Source organism: Tympanuchus pallidicinctus, unplaced genomic scaffold, assembly GCF_026119805.1.
Source record: "Tympanuchus pallidicinctus isolate F22 unplaced genomic scaffold, pur_lepc_1.0 scaffold10, whole genome shotgun sequence".
Lineage (NCBI taxonomy): Eukaryota > Metazoa > Chordata > Aves > Galliformes > Phasianidae > Tympanuchus > Tympanuchus pallidicinctus.
This window is the reverse complement of record NW_026294619.1, coordinates 14542794-14569152: the sequence shown is the minus strand read 5'-3', so window position 1 is coordinate 14569152 and position 26359 is coordinate 14542794. Positions and strand designations below refer to the sequence as shown.

At 35.3% G+C, this 26359-nt stretch overlaps 1 protein-coding gene across 3 annotated transcripts in view; it reads left to right on the top strand.

Annotated features, from left to right (window-relative positions):
- CADM2 (cell adhesion molecule 2) overlaps nucleotides 1-26359 on the top strand; it is a 613088-nt gene that overhangs the window by 484852 nt on the left and 101877 nt on the right. For all 3 annotated transcript variants that reach the window (XM_052703751.1, XM_052703759.1, XM_052703764.1), the window contains 3 exons: nucleotides 3089-3241; nucleotides 5724-5861; nucleotides 12015-12185. In XM_052703751.1, the coding sequence (XP_052559711.1) occupies nucleotides 3089-3241; nucleotides 5724-5861; nucleotides 12015-12185 (462 nt within the window). The remainder of the gene's footprint in view (nucleotides 1-3088; nucleotides 3242-5723; nucleotides 5862-12014; nucleotides 12186-26359) is intronic.

The window sequence follows — 26359 nt, the reverse complement described above, 5'->3', positions numbered from 1 at the left end:
GCTTGCTTCTATTCAAACTCCACAGGCTTTTTTTCTCCATCAGCCAGACTTGGCAAGGATTTACTCTCTGCCTCACAAGAGACCCTTGCTCCACTCATTCTGTGCTGCCTGACTAGCAGTGCTGCAGGTTTCTCCAGTGCTTCAGTGCTCACTCACCTGCTCTACTAGGGAGCAGTCACCCTTTCCCAGAAGATTTCTTCTGACCCAGAGCACCAGAGTCAGGACTACAGCTTTGTTGTCTTCTTTTCTCTAGTCAGTCTTTACTCTGTCAGCAATAAGTACCTGACAGAAAATGGAAAGAAACCAATTCTGGCATCTACCACAGCTTTCAATTTCATAGGAGAAATTTGTTGGCTTTTTGAGCAGATATAAAGAAATATATAGCTGTTGATAAAGGTATAAATAATAAAGTTTGAAAATAAGAATGTAAAAAATCTCCATGTAAGTGCTAGTCTTGTCTAAGTGAAAGTGGAAAAAATTTTTCGTCAGTTTCCTCTACAATCTATTTCCATTAGAAAACTCTTCTTTCCCCCCATGCCTTCAATAAATTTCATTCTGGGCTGAGGCAGGGTATTTCTGATCTCAGCTCTCCATCAGTGGTTGTTTTTACTGGTTTTCCAGAAAATTGATTGAGCTGACGATTTCGTGTTGCACAAAGGTTAAAAAGCTGTGGAGGGGAGGAAAAGAGGGTAGCTGCAGGAGTGTACTTCATGCAGTTGGTTTGTATTTCAGTTGTTGCTTTTTCTCTATACCAGTAGGATAAAGTAGTTTCTTTCTAGCATCATCTTACTCAGGGGTTAATTATAATTCTTTTTAGTGCATGAGATTCTGTGCATTGCCCCATCTGTAGCAAAATATTTCAACAGTGAATCTATCAGAGACAATGGTAGTTGTCAAAATGGAGTACAGTGTAAGATTATATACTGCATTATTTTTGAACAGTTTTTGTCTTGAGATATAGAAGTCACAACTTTGACTTTATGGCATACTGAGGTACTTGTTTTGTTTTGAGGTTTTGTTGTTTTCTTTCATTTTCTATTTTGTTTTCCAAATGATGGGTGTGGGAATCAAAATATTTGGAAGCACTAGGGCATTTTGAAAATATTTTTTTCCGAAAGATCACTAATATGAAATAAACGACCATTCTTATGACAGCTCAGTTTTCATCTAACTAGAATGGTAACACTGACAGATGAATTCTGAGTCTCTAATTATTTCTTCAAAGACAGCAAGAACTTTACTGTTGTGAGGACGTTTGGCTAGTAAAGCCACAGTCATCGACTTTGCCTGCTGTTCTGCATTGGTAGGAGCTTGCTTCCATGTACTTTCTTGAGCATGTTTCCCTGTTAATATTGCTAACATGCTGATTTAAAAGCTGATATAGCTTTTTGTATTGGGACTTTTTATTTGCTTGTTTGTTTGTTTGATGTTGCACCTATTTTTCATTATTATATGCATTTACTATTACGTATTAAATAATTATTTGCTTTTTCTATGGAGGGACAGAATATGTTTCAGATATGTTTAGAATGTGTCCACTGCACACAATCTCAGCCTCTTTGATGTACCTTAGAAAAACGCATGGCATGCTTATATGTCAGGTCTACTTAAGCTGTTGTCTTTCAGTCATCAGACCCTGAAGAAAGTCAAGCTTTAGCTGACCTACCCTGAAATAACCAATAAATTTGTCTTGAAGTCATTGTAAAGAAACCTGAAGAGTAGCCTTAGAAGACAACCAATTTAAGTGACATTTTTGCTAAATCTTCTCTGTGGCTGCTTATTTTGCTGTAATTCTTCCTGTGTTGACAGTACTTAGGGAGTCTTGTGATGGGTCAGAAACATCCAGATTTAGTAGCAAACAAACCACATTAAAGCTTCGTTTTTCTCACTGGACAGATATAAATGGTAGGTGAAAAAAATTCGAAGCCTTTGGGGACTTTTGAAAGAGTAGAGTGAGAACAGAATTAGGAACTGAGCATCTTGGTGGTTCTCACAAATCAAAGCAAATCTCTCCTGGTAATTACGATAGTCCACTTTTACTTGAACCTTCAGAGGCTTACGATAAAAATTCACTCACTGAAGACTGAAACCTGTCAATCCAAAGATTTGAACCTAACAGTGCTTTCCAAGTTACAGAGGCTTTGTTCACATAGGAGAATTACAGTGCTTACTTACCTCTGATAGTAGTGTTCCTGCACTGAAGAAGCAAACAAACAAAAAAATTAATATATGTGGATTTCTGAAATAGCATTATTCCATTATTGTAAAGAAATTAAATAGTTGGATGTTTTGATTGCTCATAAATAGAAAATGTGGATTAATCTGAATGCTTTAAAATATGTAAGATTTTAAAGTGTTAGCTAAAGTGTCATTTTGAATTGAAGTGATCTACCTCTTACTCTTCCTTTGTTGGCTTCATGCAAACAGAATTTTGTTATGAATGATTTTCTGATAGGTCAGATTTTTAGCTGCCATAAAAAAAGAAAAGTAAGACCACAATATTCAACTACCTCAAACCATAAAATGTGTTGCAAATGCATGTAGAACTTTGAATATATTCATAACCAGAAGTGCTCTAACAGTCTTCAGGAAAACTCATTAATTCAACCTCAATAGTAATAAGACAAGAGAGAAATCTGTAGGCAACCTATGCAGCACTAGATCTGTTAGTTGAAAATGCAGTTTGTTACTAGATGAAACAGAATTCTCAAGATTCACCCAAGCATGTAAATTCTTGGAAAAAAAAAATGCTTCTGGAGAGAAGTTATTTAAGGACTGCACAAAGCTATTAGATAGCAGAAATCAGTCACAACATTGGTTTTTCAGAACTTGACCAAATGTAAATGTTAAGTCCCTTAGGTTTTTAGGTTTACATACTTTAGAAGTAAATAAGTTCAGTATTCAGAAATTGCTAAACCCTCATGCTTCTTTCCACAGAGAAAACAATTATGTGTTAAGACAACTGTTTGTACCCCTGTATTCTTGGGTGTAACTTCCCTAGGATAATATATAGAGTCTCCTATGTAACAAGCCAAGCTTTGTTAATGGGCTGGGCTTTTTTACCTTTTTTTTTTTTTTTTCCTTCCAGCTCTACGGGACAACAGAATTGAGCTGGTTCGAGCTTCGTGGCATGAACTGAGTATCAGTGTCAGCGATGTGTCTCTGTCAGATGAAGGGCAGTACACCTGCTCTTTATTTACTATGCCTGTCAAAACCTCCAAGGCTTTTCTTACCGTTCTTGGTAAGTATGAATAACCGAGCGTGCTCACATTACAGAAACAAGCGTTGGCAAATAATGATATGAATGAATTCGTTTGAAGTTTTGCAGAAAAGCCATGTAAATATCTCAAGTCCCTGTAGTTAATTTTTTAATATGGCTATGCTGAAAAATAATGTGCCTCTTACTATTTGGGACAGGATAATGAATTAAGAAGTACACAAATGGCACAAAAGTAGTGCTTCATAACTTCTACATCCCAAGCACCAGAAATGTGAAGAAAGTGTGTATGTTCATCTCCCAGCAATGTACTTTAGAAAGCAAAAGGGAAGAAATCAGCCTGAAATCAAAACAATCATTAGAGCTTTATAGTTTTTCCTTTGCATTGCCTTTGCTTGGCTCATTCTGGTTTCTGCTTTTTGTCTGTAAAGTGCATATTTTCACTCAGTTTGCTGGTTCTTTTATGCTTTATCTTCTAAATGCTTTACTGTTTTCCCCATAGGTTATGGATACACATAGAAAAGCAATGGATTTCTAGAGGTGCCCAGGAAATAAAGTTTCTATTTGAAGCTTTACATAATTTGACAAATTTCAGTAGCTCAATCTGCTGAAATGGCTAGAGCTCATTGAAACCAAAATCCATACCTAAGAGATATGATTATAGAGACTGATTTTAATGCTTTTCTCCTTTTTATATCCCTCAACTAGACTCTTTCTTCTTTTTTTTTTTTTTTTTAAATTTTTTATATGTAGACAGGCAAACAGTTGAATTTAATAGGACTGATGTAAGATGTTCTCTGCACCAGTAATATTCAGATTAATATAGACAGGAAATTGCTTTTGCATATATGACCTGAAATATATATCCATTTCAGTCCACATGAGACCATTTTACAAAAATCTTTAGAAATTTGCCATTGAGAATGAAATATACCCTCTCAAAGCAGAATATGCAGGAGTAACATCTGCTTGAGGTTAATCTGTTTTTCTGTAGAGAGGCATCGCGTGATCTAAAGAACAGATGAGCAGACCAGTTCAAACTTGTAAATGAAAGAGAGACATAGAAAGGTGTTACAAAGACAGAAAAAACATCTCACCACTTTTATTAACCAGAGTTAACTTGATTTTCCACAGTTCATTTAGTTTTATGTTCGATTTGAGGAGTGTGAGAGGGGGTTAATGAAATTTTCCTGCCATCAACTACTTTACTTTCAAGAAGGAAAGATAAAATGTCAAAGATGCCTTTTTTTGGTTTTTATCTATCTATCTATCTATCTATCTATCTATCTATCTACCTATCTATCTATTTATTTATTTATTTATATTTTAGAATTGTTTCAAAGCAATATTTTAAGCTCTTGAAACTCTTTCCATTTGAGAATGGGACTTTTTTTCCATAGAAAAACATTCCATCTTTTTAATCAGATAAACCATCTTTTTATGTACTAATAATCTCTTTCTTGACGGTTCACATATGGATTAAAAGATTTAAGTGTCAAGGTACTATGGTAGACACCATTTTGTGTTCTCAAAGAGAGAAGTAGATTTATTACAGAAATGTATTTTGTGATATGTACTGCTGCTTGGTTTTTATGTACATAATCTGTCATTTTGGAAAAGTGATGTAAATGAGCCAAATTGTGAAATGCAGGTTATAAGATCAGGTGCTGTGACTAATCCATTTACCTTGCCATTAGTATGAATGCATCAAAGTTCTTCGGATGCGAGTTTTAACAGTGACGTTTTTAGACATCTTAAAATTACAATCTTCAGTATCATTTTAAAGTAAGTTATTCTTGTATTTGACAAAGTCAAATAGATTTATACATATGGCAATGACATTTCTGTAAACGCTACTCATAAATTTATTTATAATCTTTCATGGCTCATTGAAAAATAACTATTTCAAAAATTATTATAATATGTATGCTATTTCATGAATCCTAAGACCTCTTCCAAAGACCTTGGATTCAGCTAAAGAATTCTCAATAACCAATGGATTTGTGATTATACTTTTTTTTTCCCCTCATTATTGGTTCTCTGAAAATAATATAACTTCTGTGTTTGTTTTCATCCTCCTATTTCCCTGGGTTTTGTATTAAAACTTCATAATTCGTGCTTAAACATCTGTTCTCAACTTAGATCAGTTAGCTGTTTTTTGCCAGTTATTGTTTTTCTTCAGAGTTCTACTTCCAATATGCTTCCAGTGTACTTCAACATTTTCTTTACTGTGCAAACCAGTTTATAACCGGCTTGCAGAATATTTTTAGATAGAATACGTTCTAAGATACAAATTATCCATATTCCTTTGAAAACTGGATAAGTTCTCTTTTATTGATAGTTTATTTACAATAGAAATTTTAAATAAATCTTGATAAAAGACAATGAACTACTAATTCCATTTACAGAATTTAGAGTACATGAAGAAGTGAAATCTAAGGTGATCATATATTTATGGTAACAGTTGAACATATCAGATACGTTTTGTTTGTTTGTTGCTTGTTAGGTGTTCCTGAGAAGCCACAAATTACTGGATTTACTTCACCAGTTATGGAAGGCGAGAGAATGCAGCTAACTTGCAAGACATCTGGTAGCAAGCCAGCAGCTGATATCAGATGGTTCAAGAATGACAAAGAAGTTAAAGGTATTTAAAGGACTTTTGTGAAATTTGTTACACTTGTATAACTATGCTTATTTACAGTTATGTTTTTAATTCTTGTTTGTAAAAAAGTCTTTAATATTCAACTATCAAATGAATTAGTGATAGTATCTAGTTAAGGAATTGATTCTAAGTGACTCTAGTGGCCATGTAGCCACTATTTTATTTTTCTTTTCCAATAGTAAAAACTGATGTTTTGAACTGCTCTGAAATCTGTTTAGCGTATTTAACTCAAAGTAGATGTTTTATAGAGAAATATATTGTGAAATTAATATTGTCACAGCCATGACACTCACTCCAGATATTTTATCTTTTCCTTTATTTTTGCTTTTGTGATATGACATATGACATATTGATCAATTATTAGATTCATGTTATGCTTCTTTAAGTAAAATGACTGGCTGAGAAAGAGCTGTCTGGAGCAGACAGGATATTGCATTTCCCGTAGGGAGATACAGAGCCTGCTCAGGCGAGGAAGGGTCACGTTTTAGCCACTGAGAAAGTTACAAAACTGGGAATCAGCACCTGTGACAAGAATGCTGAGTGTCTGCAGGACTGAAGAGAGAGAGGAATACTTAAAAGGGCATGAAGCAGATTTCACAGGTTTTAGGTGACTAAAACCAAAGCAAGTATTGTTCTTTGAGTATCCAATAAAATAGGAAATAGTTGCATATGAAAACTAAGTATTTCTTTTCTGTCTTCTCTTTCCCTTTTTGTGTTCGTTATTCAAAAGTTACTTTCCCTTCCATATTTTTGTAAAACACAAGACAGCTTTAAAATCCTTTCTGGTGAATGAGTGGATAAAGCTTTCTATAAAAGAAGGCTACCTGATGTATTTTAATAAAAATTATAAGGTCTTGGCTTTTACTTAAGTCATGTCTATTTGTTCTACTACAAGACCAAATCAGTATATGATATGAAATCTAATATTTTTGCATAGCCATTTACAAAAACAAAAACAAACACACAAAAAACCCCACATTTTAATACAGTCTTGCTCCTGGTGAGGAATAAATGCATGCATCAGTACAGGTCAGCTGATGATCTGCTGGAGAGAAGCTCTGCAGAGAAGGACCTGGATGTCCTGGTGGAGAACAGGATGGCAATGAGCCAGTAGTTTGCCCTTGTGGCCAAGAAGGCCAATGGTATCCTGGGGTGCATTAAAAAGAGTGTGGTCAGCAAGTCAAGGGAGGTGATCCTTCTCTTCTACTCTGCCCCGGTGAGGCCACATTTAGAATAATGTATCTTATTCTGGCCTCCACAGTTCAAAAAAGACAGGGATCTCCTATAAGAGGTCCAGCAGAGGGCTGTAAAGATGATAAAGTGCTGGAGAATCTCCCATGTGAGGAATGACTGAGTAACCTGGTTCTGGTAAGCCTTGGAAAATGAAGGCTGAGGGGGGAATCTGATAAATATTTATAAATATCTAAAGAGAGGGGAGAGACAAATGTCTGAGGCCAGAATCTTCTCAGTGGTATGTAGCAATAAGACAAGGAGTAATGGCCTAAAACTTGAACAGGGGAAATTCCATACTAACATGCTAAAGAACTTCTGTTCTGCAAGGGTAACGGAACACTGGAACAGGTTTCCCAGAGAAGCTGTGGAGTCTTTTTCTATGGAGATTCTCAAGACCCTCTTGGACTCTACCTGTGTGATCTACTGTAGGGAATCTGCTTTAGCAGGGGGATTGGATTCAATGATTTCTTAAAGTCCCTTCCAACCCATGCAAATCTGTGATTTTATGATCAGCTTTGTCTCGTATTTGTCTGACGTTGTGATTTTTGTTAGATGAAATTATTGCCTCAAACAAAGTTGCAGCATTAATTAAAGAATTAATTAATCTACCTTTATTATTGTTTACCACAACCAAAGCTGATTTAACAGGAGGTGGTAATTGGTTGTCTGAGGAACGCAGTCCCTTTGAGAAGTGTCTTTATGTTTCTGATGAAAATCAAAGTTGTTTTATTGGAGACAGGAAGCTTAGGCTGAAATTATTTGAAATATATTTGAGCACTCTTAACAAGGAAAGAAAATGGGGAAGCACAGAATACCTTTATTCCTAGTTACTAGCAAATTTGAAGAAATTACTATATTTTTAAATCTGGTATAAGAACTTTGCCTTTCTTTCAGCTGTTATGTAATTGAAGCCAAACAAGCAGTTCAGTCATTTGTCTCTGTAGCAAATTTGTTCTTCTCCACAGTTTCTAAACGGACTTTTTTTTTATCTTAAGAGAGGGCAGAGGAGGGACAAAGGTTATGTGAAGAAGAATGGTAAAAGTGAAAAAAACAGAAATGAGAGGAAAGCACATTCATTTCAGTTTAGCTTTTCAGATCTTCTGAAGATCACATTGCCATTTTGCAAAGGTTAGAAATAAAATAACCTAACCAGTTTGCAGTGGCATCAGCAGAACTTACATTAGCTTTGTGCACTGTAAAAGGTGAAATGATAAATCTGAGAAAATAGATACGAAATTATATGCTAATGCAGCTGACATTAAAGGTTAGGAGTTCGTCTGTCTAGCACCAGTAAATCCAATCGTGTTACAGTGTATTATACATGGTGCAAAAGAATATAAATGATGCATTGAGTTCAGAGTTGCACCAAAGGGGAAAAAGCCATTCTAAAATTGTACCTCCATTGCTCAAAAAAGGAATAATGTGGTAAAAGAATACTGTTTGATGCAGTAAGTGCTAGTAATAAGACAGTGCGAAGCACTGAGTAGTGTGTCTTTTATTTTAGTGTTCTGTCTCATGTGAACCAAATTAACAAAGCAATCTGCACTCTAGCATTCTGGTGACATTTTAGAAGGAGATTATTAAAAGCAGAAATAAACGAGAAGCTAAATATGCAATTTTTATTTTTTTTTTTCCAACAAAACTTGTTACAGCTAATTTCAACAATAAAACATGAAATATGTCTTTCATGTTCCAGGAATATTTTTAAAGGATTTTTTTTTCCTAGGAAAATGAGACTTAAAAATATATAAGATAATGTCAATTGATTTGTTGTAACAAATTAAGATATTTTGAATAAGTTTATACATTTTAATATACAGTAAATATTCTGACAGACATCCAGTATTTTGTCTTAATTAATTTCCAAGTGGAGGATGAATTTTTTTTTAGGTAGAAATGCCATTTCATGATGACATTAAATGTAAATAAGAACTATATTTGCCTTTTAAAAACAGCAAAATGATCTTTTTCTGTTTATTATTTTCACCATCAAACATCTGTACTTGTGAGTTATAAGCTAGAATTAATAGTTAATATGAGGGTGTCTGTTTGTATGCCTGTCTGATAGTCATAGGTGATCCCCATAGTTGGTGTGGCCCAACCTCTTTTTGAAGGTTATATAAGATTGCTTAATGCCTTATCTGATTTGGTTTTGAAGAATCTCAAAGGACAGTTTCCACAGTTAGTCTGGGATAGAAGTTTCAAGTAATTGAGATGCGTTACTGAGGAGAGTTTTCATAATTTCATGAAACATGATCAGAATTTGTCTTGGCATAACTTGTGTTCATTGCCCCTCAGTTGTTGTTGTACAGCTCCAAGAAGGCTCTGGATTTTTCTTAAGAAATTCAAGACAGTAGTTTGTCTTCTATTCATCGGGTTGAACAAACCCAACTGTCTCCAACTTCTCATTGTAATCCAGTTAGTTGACATCTATACTGGAAAGTCCAAATTTTGGCTGATTATTCTAGATGCAGCTGCAAACATACTAAATAAAAGAGAATAATAATTTCTTCTTGCTTGCTATACTATTGCTACTATAGGACAATCCTTTTTCAACTCTCAACTCTGTAAAGGCACAGTGTTGATTAATGTTTAACTAGTACTCAATACCTCCAGTTCCACTTCCGTAAAACTGCTTTCACTTCAGGTATCCTCCAAATCCTTTGATTATAGTGATTTCCAGACAAAGTTCTTTTGTAATGAACATTTTTAAGCCTTTTTTTAGCTGACAAGAGTAGTAAGAAAAGTAAGCTAAAAAGCAGACTGCATAGGACATATTTATGAATTCTGTGAAAACCCTGGGTAAATATTTTGAAAGCTAGCATGGGGTTACATGCCCACTACCTGCTGTTTCTTTTCAGAAGGGCTCATGTTGTTAATAAAATAACTTTCTTTTGCTATGAAAAAACATCCAAGATACAGTTGATCAAGTGGGCTAGCTAAGTATTTCTGATGATAAGGATGTCAACTGCAACAATATTAGCACCATCTTTTTAGTAGAGGGAATTAAAGGTTTTACCCTCTAAATAAAGGGTGTCTAGGGAAAGACTTCTAAACACCTGCCTAGTAAATCAACTGTTTTTTTTGTTTTTTTTTTTTTTCCTGAGCGATTAAGTGTCCACAGCTTCTCACTGAACTGAAAGTTGTTGAAGTTCTCGGGAGCTTTCTGTCCTCCTAAAGTCAATAAGAAATTGATTGTATACATTGCTTACAAACATAAAGCAATCTGTGTAGGTGCTTGTTATTGAATTTCATACTTACTTCTTTGAACAAAATCCCAATTATGTGCCTCAAAAACTAGTGAAGAAATTTGTCGTTTGATTATAACTTTGCTTTAGCCCTGACCAGTATTTCTCTTATCTTCTTATTCCTAAATATTGATGGTCACCTTGTCAGAAATTTGAAATCTCTTAAAGTTTGGCAACCAAAAGGCAAAAAAATGTTTGTATGCAATAAATAATTTTGTCTTAGGAAAAAAGTAGAAAATGTATATGGTGTCTTCATTTATCCAGAGACAATGAAAAAGAACATCTTTCTGATATCAGAGGTATTTTTATCTATAAACAAGTAGCTTAAGCCATTTAATATTTGCTTTCTAATATGGATATTTAATGCAAATTTTATTTAGGTCATATTCTTTTCTAATGGGATTTAACATAATTTATAAAGCTGAAACCTCTCGTGTTTTCATTTATTTAGGACACAGAAGATGTATGCAATCTCAGTGTAATTTCATATATATATTTATGTATTTGTGTATATATCTTTTATATCCTTCCTTGTCATAAATATAGCAAGCTTATGATTTTACTGAAATAAACAAATCAATAACTACTATAAATAGATGGGATCCAAGTAAACCAGTTCTCATATCTATGTAAGAAAAGTTATTAATAATAATAATAACAATAACTTTTAAAAATAAATGCTTAGTCTTTTGGTTCTCCAGTTCTAATGTAAGTTGTTTGTCCTACAGTGAAATTTACTGAGTCTAAACCTTAACTTCAAGCTGAATTGAATTCTTAATCATGGTGGTAGGATCCCAACACAGTTGTATCTGGATTGAAAGCTAGCACAGATTTTTAATGGGCTCTGCTCTGAAAGAGTAAGCCAGTGAGTAATGATAAAAAGCACTGAGTGGAAAGTATCTTTGAAGTAATTTTATTTCCAGTGTTCTTGGGATGCATCTGTACATCCCAATAAATACTATGAGATATTATAATAATATCATATCATATTATATCATGTAATGTAATGTAATGTAATGTAATGTAATATATCATATCATATCATATCATATCATATCATATCATATCATATCATAATACTATCTCTATTTTTTCATCAACTTTAATATATATATATTTTGGTTTAGTTTAATTAATAAATTAGTATGATTCTAGCCAAAAAACAAAATAAGCAATTAATAAAGTAAGCATGAGTTTGATGTATTGCAACTCTTTGTTTGGATTCAGTGATATGCATTACAAAGATGGATGTAGAATATTTAACATTTAGTGACACTGTGAATATATTAGGGAAGTGAGAGTGGGAGTAGACTACACTTTTCTAATGAACTGTGGTTTATATAAGATTTGGACCTAAACATGAGAGAATCATGAAAGCAATTGCCCTCTGAGTGCAGTATCAAGTAACTGATTTTGAATTTTTGAATTTTTGAATTTTTGAATGTACACCTTCTACTCTGGCAAAAGGAGAAAAGAGTAGAATAGCTACAGTTTAATTACTCATGTTTTAAAGAGGTCAATAAGTACATGAAATGTTTTTTGTTTTTTGTGTTTGTTTTTTTTTTTAAATAAGTTTGATAGGTAAATGTTGCTGTTTAATTTTGGACTCTTTCTGAAAATATTGGGAACAGAAATGTTTATTTTTTTCTTTCAGATGTTAAATATTTAAAAGAAGAAGATGCAACTCGTAAAACATTCACAGTCAGCAGCACACTGGATTTCCTTGCAGATCGCAATGATGATGGTGCAGTTGTGAGCTGCAGAGTAGATCACGAATCCCTAAATGCTACACCTCAAATAGCAATGCAAGTTCTAGAAATACACTGTAAGTAATATACATTATATTTGCTTGCTTTTACAGTTTTGTTTTGTTTCAGAGTTTCTACTGCAGGAAATCTTTAAAATTTTCTGAGAACGGTAGGTATTGATAACACTTTTCTTTTAGCCAACCTCTTTTTTTTTAAATTTTATTTCAGAAATAACTCTGAAAAGATTAGTGTATTAAGTTCCTGGTTTTCTTTACAAATAGTAAAGAGGAAGTGCATTTGTCTTCTCCATTTATCATTGTAGTAATGTCAAAGTAAGCTGTAGTATCAAGATCATAGAAGTTCATCACAGCGCCCTTTGTCCAACCTTTAGCTGTTTTTCCCCAATTTGACAATTTTCCATTGCTTGTTGTGCCATAATGAGCAACTTTCCAGCTTGATGCACTACAACTCAAAACAATATACATTAAATCCAAGAAAAAAGTCCTTGTACCTGGTAGATGCAAAGATATTGTGACTTCAATGCTTTTATGAAGCAGGATCACTGAGAAAAACAAGGCTGCTTGCACACCAAAGCTAAACTGGAAAGTTTTGGATCTAGCACTCACTGATTCCTTTTGCTAAACTAATATATTGGTCCTTAAAGTAATATACTGATACCTATTGCTAAACCAGCCTTAAGCTCAAAATTTAGGCATATTCAAAGTTGAATAAGCCTGCCTATGTGTCTGTGTGCAGTAGTCTGAAGTCATGTCCTTTGAGTCACTTTCTTTGCTTTTACAAACTATGAGGAACTCAGGAGAACAGCTTTTCACCATCAGGTGACATTTACATATTCACTTGCACTGTAATCACCATTCTGTATACTGTTATGTATACATTTCTGAAGAACATCAGTGTTTGTTTGCCATCTAGGGAAAGAGATGTCTGCAAAATATTACCAGATCAAGTGAAGGGTAGAGACCTTTCACAGGTCTGTTTCTAGGGTAAATGTAAGCAAAGGAACTTATTATAAACAAGGTTTATCCGTGAAGCAGACAAGTTGCCTGTAACAGCAGCTAGTTCCCAAGATGCAATGTCAAGATTTGCTGGCTTGTATAACTTATTTCTGAAGGAAGATAGTTCTGTAAGTATCTAAAACAAGTAAAATGTGGTGGTTGAGAAAGTACTCCATACATAGAAGCTGACAGCATTGCTAAAAATGCCATCTGCATAACATCTGAAATGAGGCAGATGTGGATTAGTACCGTAAGTAATGAGTACTGAAAATAACTGTTTTCTGATGCATCCTATGCATCATTTTCCTGATGGAGATCAAAGCCTTTCTTTACCAATGACTATAAAACACCTGCCTCCCCTAAAAATGTTCAGATGGCATCTGTACTAGAGAGATGAATCCTTAACATCTATTTCCCTGAATTCTACATCCCATCACCATCATCCTCTGGTATGACCCATGCCTTCACTTCCAAATTGCTTTCTCCCTTCCTGTTCAGAATGTTGGTACTACAGGGCCACAACGATGACTAGAGGTCTGAAGCACTTTTGTGAAGAAAGGCTCAGGAAATGGGCTTTTTCAGCCTAGAGAAATCTGTGGGGTATTTAAATGGGGCCTATAAAAGAGTGGGAGACCTTTTTATACAGTAGGCAAGGGTTACTAATTTTAAACTAAAAGGAGGGAGATTTAGGTTAGATGTTAGATGTTAAATTCTTTTCTCAGAGGGTGATGGGGCACTGGCAGAGCTCCCCAGAGAAGCTGCCCCCATCCCTGGAGGCACTCAAGGCTGGCTTGGATGGACCCTGGGCAGTCTGAGCTGGTGGGGGGGCAGCCCTGCCCACGGCAGGGAGTTGGGGTTGGGTGGGCTTGAATGTCCTTTCTAATCCAAGCCATACTATGATATAAAAAACAGGCTGCTATAGGAGATTTAAACTGTGTCACAGTGTAATGTGATTCATGTAAAAGCAACAACAAGGCAGACTTTGTGTCGCCTCTCAAACACAAAACTTCTGGATATGTCACTTATCCCTTTGCTCCCCAGGCAACAAGACACTACCTTGCTAAACAGCAGCAATTTATGTATTGTTTCATTTTCTGAACAAGACCCTTCTTCCTTTTCTGCACTTTCACTGAAGTTCTCCAACAAGGACAAACTGGAAAGGGTATTTACTGTCACTGATGTGCTTTATTTGCTATTTTGCCCCCCTCAGACTGCCAATTTACCAGAAGCCACAAGATACGAGTAATTATTCTCGATCCTTTCTCTTTGCTTCATTAATTTTCCACTAACCAATTTTATAATCTCCAGCACTAGTAGAGAGTGTCATCATATGTCAAAATATAAGTGAGAAATATGCCAAAATAAGCTTACATTCATAAGAGATGGTGGAAAGACCACGTGCAATCTTAAAAGCAATATTTTCTTATTGCAAACAGGGAACAGTCTATTGTCCTTTTCCTTACCACATACAACTCCACAGTCAACATATCCAACAGTCTTATTTGAGATAAAGTTTTTAAGAAAATTTTAGGAAAAGAGAATGAGATCCATGGAATTAATGATGTTGCTTCAAGCAGAGAACCTTGAAGGAAAGAAGTGCAGGAGGATGATTTACTACAGCAATCACAAAGACTCTGAAAGGAATACATGGCACTGAAATCAGGCTCCTTAATTTTATTCTCCGGCTTATCCGCCTGACACTGCTCACAGTCATAACTGGTATTGCTACAGTCACTGAAAACTGCTTTCGCCCATCAGTTCATAGGACTACAAACATAGAAGAGACATTGTATTTGTATTGATGAGAGTGATGCTCACAGAACACTCATTATGGGGCTGGTTCAAGACATCCTCAATGCCAGCTGACAACAGTTCAGAAATAGCACTGACAAAACAGATGAAAGACAAAGACAAAGACAAAGACAAAGACAAAAGCCATGAGAATCTGTTAATTCGACATCCTTTAGTTCTGAAAATCATCTCACCTAAAATCAGGTAGTATGGCATTGCTCCATAGGGTACTTGTTCCAAATGTCTCAGGGGTATTTCAAATGAGCAGAGAGCTTCGGAGTAGTACCTTAAACAAGTGAAACAGAATGGCACACCTAGACATCAGTTTGGCAGGGAAATAATGCAATAGAACTGAACTTGTTTTTTAAACATTTTCCTAAAATCTGAAGAATTATGTCTGTCGTACATTGATACTCCTAACCAGGCTGTCATCCCAGGTTAGAAAAAAAGAGCAATAATAAATTGTCTGGCTAATTTTGTTGTTTTCTGCCCTCAATGATTATACCTGAGAGTAAAAAACAGATAAAATCTGCTGACAATGGACGAAACACACATGGCTTCATCAAAATACTAAAAGCAAAGCAAAGAAAAGAAAAAGATAGTAGTAATTGCAGGATTGTGTTTGCATCGAGTGGACAATAGGTAAGAAATAAGAAAGCAACAGAATATTTGAAATGACGTTTTTTTATTTTTATCTAGTGAATGACAAAATAGTATTACATCTATCCTGGGCAATGAGTCTGTATGAAACAGATCTTTGTAATGAGTCCACAGAGATGTAGATAGAGATGATTATGAATCCACACAGCTGCTTTTATCATCAGCTTTAATAGGAAGTAAAGTTAATACTAAAGCCAGTAATACCATCAACAGTGATATCAGTACAGTGTCAACTTTCACCAGTAGTTTTATGAAATAAGTACATGAAATAAGAGCGAAAACTTTAAGAAAAAAGCAGTTGTTTTTTAATACACACATACATACATATCACATTATGCACCATATTTATGCTGTGCTCATGTATGTAATAAAACAAATTTCTGAATCCTGCTCCTTTTTTTTTTTTTTTTTTTTTTTTTTTTTTTTTTTTTTTTTAGTGGTGAAGTCCAAAACTGGAAATAAGTATATTACTTATACACTGAGCAAAATAAGGATATCTTAACATGGACTGTGATCATTTCTTGTTTTCACAGGGCTTTCCAAATTAATTTGTCAGACTTTAGATATTAAAATAATATCCATGCTATTTGAGTAAATATGTTGTACCCCACTCCAGACTGTGAAATAATTACCTCCTCCAACCTTTTAAGCTTTTTTTTTATCAGTAATTTGTGTCTCACTTGTGCTTAATCCTGCTCATCTCCGTGTCATGCTCTGTGCACTGCAGGGCAGCTCAATAACCCAATTGTTTCTTTTGTGATGAAAGGTTCAGCCATAATTTAGTTTCTGCTTGGCCAGCAGAGGTGGTAGCATGACACTGCTTGCTGAGTTTATTTTTCCTCTGACCCTTACTGTCAATAGTAAACCCAAAATAGACTTGTATCCCCCATGGCTTTGCTCTGAAGTTTGCTTGTCAGCCTAGCTGCCACTGATTATTAGGAACTGCTTCTTGTAAGTGATAAATACAAATCTCAGAGGAATGTTTTGTTTCATTGTTTACTTCTGCACTTAAACTAAAATCCTGCATTCACTCCTGCATTAAGGAAACACGTGTGCAGTACTTCAGTTTTGAAAGATTCTCATGGTAATATTTACAGGACTGTGTATTCAAAGTCCTCATGCACACACTGAAAAGACACTTTGAGGGCAAATACAACTTCTGATCCAGAACTAGGAAATGAGTGAACTCTGTTCATCTTTCTTCTATGTGTCAAACAAGCGATGATTCTCAGAGGCAGCATCTTCATTTTCCTCCAGGTTTTATCCAAGCAGAAGGCAGCCAACATGTTGCTTCATACTGAACAGAGTGCCATAAAATTACCCAGTGGTAATTACCTTACCTTCATAAAAATTCTCTGTCTACAGTAAATTACCCAGCAGACCTCAGAAAAAATTAATTGTGTAAGCCTGCCCCAGAGGCTGCTTCTGAAGCTTTAAAGTGAAATCAAATCATTTGAACTTCAAACCTAATCATCGTGATTCTAAAATGGCAGCTGTGATGTGATCTGTGCTAACGGACATGGGGAAATTCTGTTCAAAAGCTGACCACACTCCCAAATGACAGCACTAATAAGCTAAATATGTGTTATGTAAAGAAGTGTCTAGAGAGGCAATTTTGAGTAAATTCTATATTGGCAGACACAGATGTGCAGTGAATTGTCAATCTGACAAGTCTATAGCCATCAGCTAGCTTGCTTCTACTGGCTATTCCAACAATGTTTTTGTGATAAGCTGTTTATCTGGTGAGTTTTTATTAGATTCTTTTGCAATGAGCATCTGAACTTGACTTGAAAATTTGGCAACAATTCCAAGCGATTGTTGACTATTGTCTGGGAAATACACTTATCGATTTTTTATTAAATAAACAAAGCACTTCAAATGCAGGAGACTACAGATAAGCAAATTAGCATTTCACTTGTGCAGCCTTGTAGAAAATGGTGCGTGTGTATTCAGCAGCAGTGTATTGCTGTGATTTGTGGTATATTAACAAATGAAGGTTTCACTGACAACAGGATGGTGTTGCAGGTGTAAGGCAGAATGCTTTTATCAGACCTATATAATCTGATGCCACTAACAGAGTTCAGACTATTGTTTTTACTTCAGTGCTTTTTATTTATTTATTTATTTATTTATTTTGAACACACCATTCCTATATTTTCGTGTTCAGAAAGAATGGTGTTATGTGCAAATATGAGATATGAATTATATATTATAATAGACAGTAATACACAAGGGCTGCTCTGAAAGCAGCCTATGTTATTATACTGGCCCATGACATCAGAGGCAGATGTTGGTGGTATGGCTGTAGAGGCTGAACCTTCCCACTAACATTCCATTACATGTTGTTGCCGTGTGACAGATAGCAGCAGAGGGATAGTCTGACAGTTTGGTGTCTGACATGGAAATGCGTATGGAGCAAAGTTGTGTCATTGAATTCCTCCACATGGAAAAAACAGTACCCGCAGACATTCATTGATGCTTGCTGAATGTTTCTGGAGAACATACACTGGATGTGAGCACAGTGAGGCTGTAGGTGATGTGTTTCAGTAGTGACAACAACAAGTGAGTCACTTCTGCTGGTGCAGATTTTCACAAGAGTATCCTGTATCCAATGTAGTTTGCATGGAAATGAATAGGAGGCATTAATTTCAGAGCAGCCTATTTACTACCATACAAAATATAGTGTTATTATTTAAAACATAAGAAAATGGTCATACATAGACTGTCAGACCATCTGTTTACAGAGAATGCCTAAAATACAGTTCCGCATGAGAATAGTGTCATATATAGTACAAGTATATGGCTTCCTTAAAGCTTAGTATTCAATTCTAATAAGCTAATTACATCTTTAAATATCTTGGGTGGCCTTTCAGGGTAACTTCTTCAACCATGGACTTGCTCTATTTTTGTAGTAACAGGCCCCCAAAATATTAAGCCAGCTCAAGGAAATACGAATAGATGTTGAGAAGGAGTGAAGACAGCTGGAGTGCTGGGAATTGTTTTGACTTTGCCATAAGAACAAATGTTTATCTCATTATATCTTTAGTTAATGAAATAAAGCACACAGTTCTTCTCAGGCAGCAAAAAGACCTGGATTTACTAAGGGCTATGATTTACTATGATTCTCTAGGACTATAGAAGAAAGAACTGCCTTGAGATTTGCGGATTCAGGGTTTTACAGTTTGCTGTTACAAGTTAGCATGATTTGCTTTCTTACTATAATCATTTTGTCTTAGAGTAGTTAGAATGTTTGGAAACTGTGATACTTCAGAGATCGAAGTTGTAGAAGGTAGCCAATACCTCAAGCTTAAGCCTGTCAAGAATTACATGATTACTGCAAATGCAGCAGGACGTTCTGGAGTATGACTATTGCACTCATTGTAACAAATGGCAAAGGGACAGAGCAGAAGGCTGAGAAAATTTCCCAATCGAAAAACAGAATTATTTTTTTCTTGGGTGCAGCACTTTTTTCTTCAAGATTCTTCAACTTAACTCTGGGAACAAAACAAGTTTAGGTTGTGTGTTCTTCTTTTAAAATCTTTTAGAAGCACAGAGAGGAAAAGCATGGCTTTTCTCGCATGGCTACCTGAGTCTGATCCATCTTTCTGTCAGAAAAGGGTGGTCTCTCACAGAAGACACTCCAGTTCTTTAGAGGCCAGCTATTCAAGTCATTTTCTTGTTTTTCTGTTTCACTCAAGATACTCTTGTAGATTCCTGAATTTTGAGATCTTACAGTTGACTCCCTGCTCTTCTGAGACAAATTTAGTCTTTGTACAAGACTCACCTGTCTTGAGATTTTCTTCTGATTCTTTCCCCAAACTGTGTTATTTTTCCCCCTAAATGACAATTTAGATGTTAGTATGTACAATACAGCTCAATGTTATTTCTATACTATAAACAGTGATCAGCTTTCCATTCTTTCTCCCTTAAAGGACTGAAATTTTGGTATTTCCCAGTGTAAGAGGCAGTTTTAAAAATAGTAATCATAATAATGCAAATTAGAAGATATAGCTGTCACTACTGTATACCTCTTCATATTGAATGAAAAGTAAATAATAAGTTATTCTATTTAATTATTTAGCTCAATAACTATGTCAACACTGTGTTAATAAGCAAAATTATCTTGTTTGAGCTTTTCGTATTAATGAGTGCTTGAAACAAATGAAACATAAAGGATAGTTACAGTAAACAGTAAAGAATAATATCAGTGAACATGAAAGTTCAGTGCCACAATTTGCATTTTTAAATGAGATCAATTAGGTTAATGATGGATGAAAATAAGAAATCCATTATTTAAATGCAAAGTAATTCAAAAACTTGTGGGTCCATTTGCTGCCAAACTTGAATCTTTCAAAGGGGATATCTAGTTCAAAGAGTTAATGTACAGTCCTGACCTTTCCCATCTGGAAGCTTATGTTTACAAGTGGAATATAATCTAATAGAATTTATTTCTCTCTAAAATCTATAATAGGAAAATCCAATGAGTTGCTCGTATGTTCCGCATGGAAACTTAATATGTTGTGGGAAGGTTACTCTTTGGATGCATATTTAAAGGAGGGCTGAAAAAAGGAATTTTGGAAAGGGATGTTTAATAATGTTAAAATAGGATATTCAAGAAATGAACTTTAAATATAATCGGTTTTCAGAAGAATAATCCTTAAGGAGGTAGTTTCCTGACATAATAACCTACAGCCCAGTAGCAGTACTCCAAAACCAACTGACAGATTTTTGAAGCTCCTAATCCAAATTACTGTGAAGCAGTTAAAAACTAAATTATTTATCTGCTAGAAATTGAGTTCTTAAATGTATTTGTTACAACTACTTTATATAGTGTAGCCCAAACAAGATAATAATGATTGAGTGACTGAATGACTACAGTTCAGTTTCTGAGAGGCTCCAAATGAGGCCCTGGGTTCTGAAAGAATTTTTCAATTACTTGACTAAGATCCAGTAAGTCCCATGCTGCCTCAAAAGTGTGTCTAAAATATCTTCTTTATTTTTTCTCTGGCTTGATAGTCTTTCATGTGTTCAGCTTAGAATGAGACTAAAAATTACAGAATCTCTACAGATCAAACTCCACATTGCAACTCTGGTCACTGTAAGCCATGAACTTAATTACTGAAGGACAAAGGAGTCTTTCCCGATAGAACAGTTTAAAGGACTGTTTATTTCCAAAATTACTGACTATCAATCAGGTGAAAGAGTTTGAAAGAAAATATGTACAGAAATAGTTAGTAGGACCTCCTAGAGGAGAGGACCTTACTCTTCTGAAAAGCAAGATATGTATTTACAAGAAACAAGTCAGATTGTCATGCCCTGGTGATTTTTCTATAGATTAAATTTTTATAGTGCCTGCTGTCTGGTATGAATCACAGAGAAAGGCTTCAAGTATGCTGAGTGTCCAAAGCTCTTACTTCTTCAGTAACTTTGCATGTGCTGCAGTTCTCCAGCAATATTCAAGAAAAGTTAGACACAACAGAAAGCTGAAGGCCTTAAGCAAAAGAAACTGAGGATGCAGAGGGCAAAGTTACACTGAAAGGTCATGCAATGAGTCAGACACACATGATATAGGCAGAGGGGTGTTTTTTTTCTCTGGCTTTTTCCTTTTCACTTGTGACATGGCAAAAATGAGAAGAAAAAAATAGAAGATACATGATTAAATTGGAGGGGACACAAGGAAAGGCAGGGAGGATGTTAAGTGGAACAGAGGTACACATCTGAAAAGGTAAGAAAAATGGAGATTGTTTGGTCTTAGGAAGTGGTGTGACAGAAATAATTAAAAAAGATAAATGCTGTTAAACTAAGCTTCATCATTAGAGTTCACTGAACAAAATGGAGCGGATTTGCCAAAGACTCTTATTTCTACCATATCGTTCACATGTGTATGGGATTTAAAGGATTACTGTAAAAACAGTGACCCTGTTTTCCTATTATGGAGAGATAACGCAGGTAGTGCTGCTCGTGCTAATTATCTTCATGAACTGGCATGTATCTAGAACACGATGACATTGCCACTGTTTGTACCACTTAATTCAGCAGCATCTCCCAGTATAGCCAATGTTACAGTTACATTTTTCTCTCTATTCAAGGCCAACCACAAAGCATATAAGAATGATCAGTGAACACACTGAATTACAAGAAGAAATAAAAGGTTTTAAATGAAACAGGAACTGTAGAGTTTTGGTGGTGTATCTGATTGACTGACAGCTGAGATGTAGGAACAGGTACTATGAATATTTTAAACAAAGTACCAGATAATCAGTGCTCACAGAATTAGTAGCTTAAAGGGTTTCCTGCCAGGTTGATGCTTGAGTTTAGGCACTCATGAATTACAAGTGTCAGGAAGCAATATTTCACTGATCAAGCTTTTTTTTTCCCCCACGCTGGCATTTGGCCTGTTGTTCTGCATCCAAGAGAGTGCTTTTATAGTCTCCCGGTGCAAACTGTTACTCCTTTTTTCTTCAACAAGCATCATTTAAACTAAATTGAAGGAGACGAGGGAAAGGATGATATAGTAGTCATCAAACAATCTCAGCTAACAAAGAGACCATATGGTGGTTCTGGTTCTGCTCAAGTGTAGAGTAGCTTTTAAAGGAGTATTTAAAAAAATATTGCAAAGCTTAATTTTAAAGTGTTCTTGAACACATTTATTGAAATACTGTGACATAGACTGCCTCCCCCACAGATACTACTAATAAAATAATGTCAGACATAAAATACTTTTTCTCTCATCTCTTTAAGTAATAAGACGTTTGTCATATTATGAAGCAGAGCATCAAAGTTACTGTATCTCCCGGTGTAATTTACCAAAGTTTATCAATTCACTCTTGCCTTATGAGTACCTATTACAAAGCAACAGGGCACAAGCAGAAGCCATGCTGCTTGTCATTTACAAGAGAAGCCCAATTTGAAGGACTGCTGAAATCACAGCTGTAGGATGCAAGCAGCTGGTAAGTGTAAAAGCTATAAAAATGGTGAATGCTTTCGCAGAGCTGATTAGAATACTCCTCTCCCTTCCCTCAGATCTCATTTGGGATAACCAATTTGATGTTTATTTTTGTGCATACTAGAGTGATTTGTCCTTGAAAATTACTTTAAACTTCTCTCTTTCTAAGCCTAATTGCTTAGGGTTTTTAGAAATGGGAATAAAAATTGTGTAGAAATGCAAAATTTTGAAAAAGTTTTGTAATTGCCATCTGTATATGAAAATGATTATCTCACATTTTCTTAAAAAAAGGATATCTTAGGCTTACTCCAGTGCTAATAAGTTAGTAAAGAATCATCATCATCTTCAGAGGTGTATGCTTATTTTATTTTTGCATCTGGGAATGATGGAAAGGATCCAAGGAAATAATAGAGAAAACACTAAGGAAAAAAATGAAGAAGGCTGTGATATTTCACAAGCATGCTCTTTGGAAAAAAAGGAGAAGACAAATGAGGTATAAAGGAAATGAATTAGTCTCTCATGGAAATCTTTGAAAATCTTATCATCTGGTAATCATTTATTACCAGGTAGCAATAATCTTTTATTATAGTACTCTTAGATTTTGATAACATTTTTTAAAATGATAGCACCACAGAACTGTTGTTTTTCACTGACACAATAAAATATCAGAGAAATTGAAGTTTTCATTTTCATTAAATAACACTAACGTAAAGACATGCTGTTGGTAGCTCATAATTTAGTTAAGCCTATAGGAAGAAAAGTGTCTTGTAATGAATCCATCATACTAATCTGGACTCTGGCACAAAGAAAATGATGGTTAGTGTTGACTTGCGGAATCACGCTCTATAACCACAGAATAGTTAAAAAAAGGTATATTTTTATTCAGTGCTATGAGCATGCCAGGTGCAGGTGAGGGTAGCCCCTTCCTAGCCTGCATGCCGAAACCAGCTAAACATCTTTATTTATAGAAGGAATACGTACATATTCATGGTATTTCTAAGACAAGGAGTGGTTATCACAATTAATTCTGGGAATTCATTACAATGTACCACGCCCATTCTACATCCTGAATTCCACCGCTAATTAATGCTTCTACACATGCATGGTGCCTCCTGGTGGTCATCCCGGTGGTCATGGGGATAAAGGCTATATGTTATTCTTGCAGTGTACTTCTGATCCTGGTGTAATCTGAGGAAGTATTCCAGCTTCAACTGGTTCAGTTTCTAGGATGGTTTCTAGGATATGGTTCCTAGAATGGTTCCTGGACCAACCAGCAGGCTCCTTGAGTTACAGTTGAGGTACCCCGTATCTTTCCCATTGTTCATGCTCAACTGCTTTTACAATTTTGACAATATAACAAATTAGCTCTTTATTCAGTGTGCAAAAAAAAAAAAAAAAAAAAAAAAAGTGAACAGTGGGGTAAAGCAAGAAAGAAAGAATGGTGAGTAAAGCTTAGTATTACAGACCCATGCACAAGGTACCAATTCACATGGTTACATGGTTGTTGGAATGGTCTGGAAACAGCCTGTGGGCAAGAGCAGGAAGGTGGAGGGGCTAATACATTTTAATTCCTTTTGATAACGAGGCAAGTGTATGAGTTTTCCTGGAAAGTGCCAATTGCTGGCTATGCAGACAGCGTTATATAGTAGCCCTCAGTAAGAAACCAGACTATGCAGCTGGGTGGGTTGTGTTGCTCTTTGAGACTCCCATTAAAAATATTGCAGCAGATTAGGGCAAGACAAGAAGACTGTAGCAAGCCTTGCCAACCAAAGCAGAATTTCATATATGGCAAAAAAGCACCACCCATTTGTTCAGCAGGTGAGAATCCCCCTGTTATTCTTAGAAATCGCAACAAAATTTCTCTAGAGGAGATGAAAAGCCTCCTTCCAGTTCCTCTATCAAATGATCTGCCATCCATGACATGGATGTTATGCCATAGGTAAGGCCCTGTCACACTGTGCTTTTTACTACGGACTGCCTGGAGCTTAAGAGAATATTTTCTGAACTGAAGAGTAGTTAATAAGACAGATTCCTTGTGTTGCTTAGAGTCCATGAAAGTAAAATCTGGCATTCATGGTAAGCTCACTGATCACAGTGGGAAGCACAGCTCTGTTACACAAGCATAGCTCTCTTCTCGTATGGATACAACAGCATATTTCATACTAATGCATCAACTGCAGAATTACATTGTTAAACAAAGCTTTTTTTGTTAGTAGCAGTTTTAATGCTTTTTAAATCTCTGTCTGTTGGATGAAACAGCTTCTTGAAAAAAAAAAAGGCAATTAAAATCAGCAAAGCATTGTAAGAGCTTAAATAAGAAGGCAGTATCAATATTTTGGAAGGAAGGATTTGAATAGCACTTGTAGCACATCCTGATGTATTATGTGCACATCACTTTCTCTGACAAACCCAATTGATTTATTCTTCCCTCTCTGTACTGGTGTCTTTCCTATTGCTTCTAACAGAATTTGCACACAACCAGTAAGTCTAACAAGGATCCCAGATTTCTTTAAAATAAACTCAGATTCTTAGTGCAGATGAAGAGGCGTTCATAACCACATGAACTACAGAGAAAGAATTACCTTCAAAGAAAACACGTATCAGAATCAAAGTATGCCAGTGGAAGCCTAAGGTCAAATGATGTTAATGGGCTGTTTTCAATTATTTAGAACATGAAGAGGAAAAGGATTGCATTTGCTCTGTTTTTGAAATAGGCGCCTGATAATTTGCTTGCATGGAAAGTAATTAGATAGGAGAGAATCACTTTGGAGGCTTATTAATGTTTGTTTTAGTATTGTATTGCGTGGAGGTGTGCATTTTTATTGGCAAATAGTGTTTGAAATACTGTGCCTGCTTTTCCCCCCTTCTTTCTACTATTCTAATTATGTCTGGCTCCTTTGGTATTGGCCACTCTTCCAAGTTCAAATAGTGTGAAAAATAAGCACATAATCTCCTGTATTTTTTAAGAAAAATTTAGACAGTATATATCACACTGATGTATAACATACATAGGGGAAGGAATCTCACAGATGGATTTTTCTTTTAGAACCCCCAAAGAATCGTAAACTAAAATAATTCAGATTATTAATCTTTTCTCTGCACTTTATATGTATTGAAACGTATATGTTACTGTCACCAAGTATGGCAGTTTTTCTGTGCCAGGTCTTTCAATTTCCTAAAGGCCAGAAAAAGTACATTCTCTTATTAAATGACAACAGTGAAAAACAGGAGAAATGTGATTTCTTCTTGATATTTTCATCCTTTTCCATAGAGCAAAATGAACCAACTTTCAGCTACTGATTGTTACTTGAGCAACGAGTAGCCTTTACTTATTACTGGATTGCTATCATCACAACAGAAACATGGAAGGCAGTTAGAAAGAGAAGACATTTTACAAAATTGCTATATAACTTGCAGAACCATTAATGGACAATATTACAGGAGATAATCATTAAACTTTTGATCATCCAGAATTTTCTATTACACCATTTTCATTTGTAAAAGAGAACGGGGTAATAGAAAATTCCTATTTCTTGCAATAGACACATACAAACACCCAAGTACTTGAAAGTGCACTATACATGAAACAATAACATGCAAGTATAAATGCCCTAGCTTTACATATCTATATCACCAGTTTGGAAAAAATTATTCTTAATTTTGGGCTTCTGGCATTCTGATTGCGTTTAACAATTTCAAATTTATTTATTCATTTATTTATTAATGTTTAGAATTTTTGAAAAGTTGAAGATTTTGCCATCTTCGGTACTTAAAAAGCACATTCCTTGGCACTGGCTGAAAGGCTTTTGAATACATTTCACTAAAATGTTGTTACTTA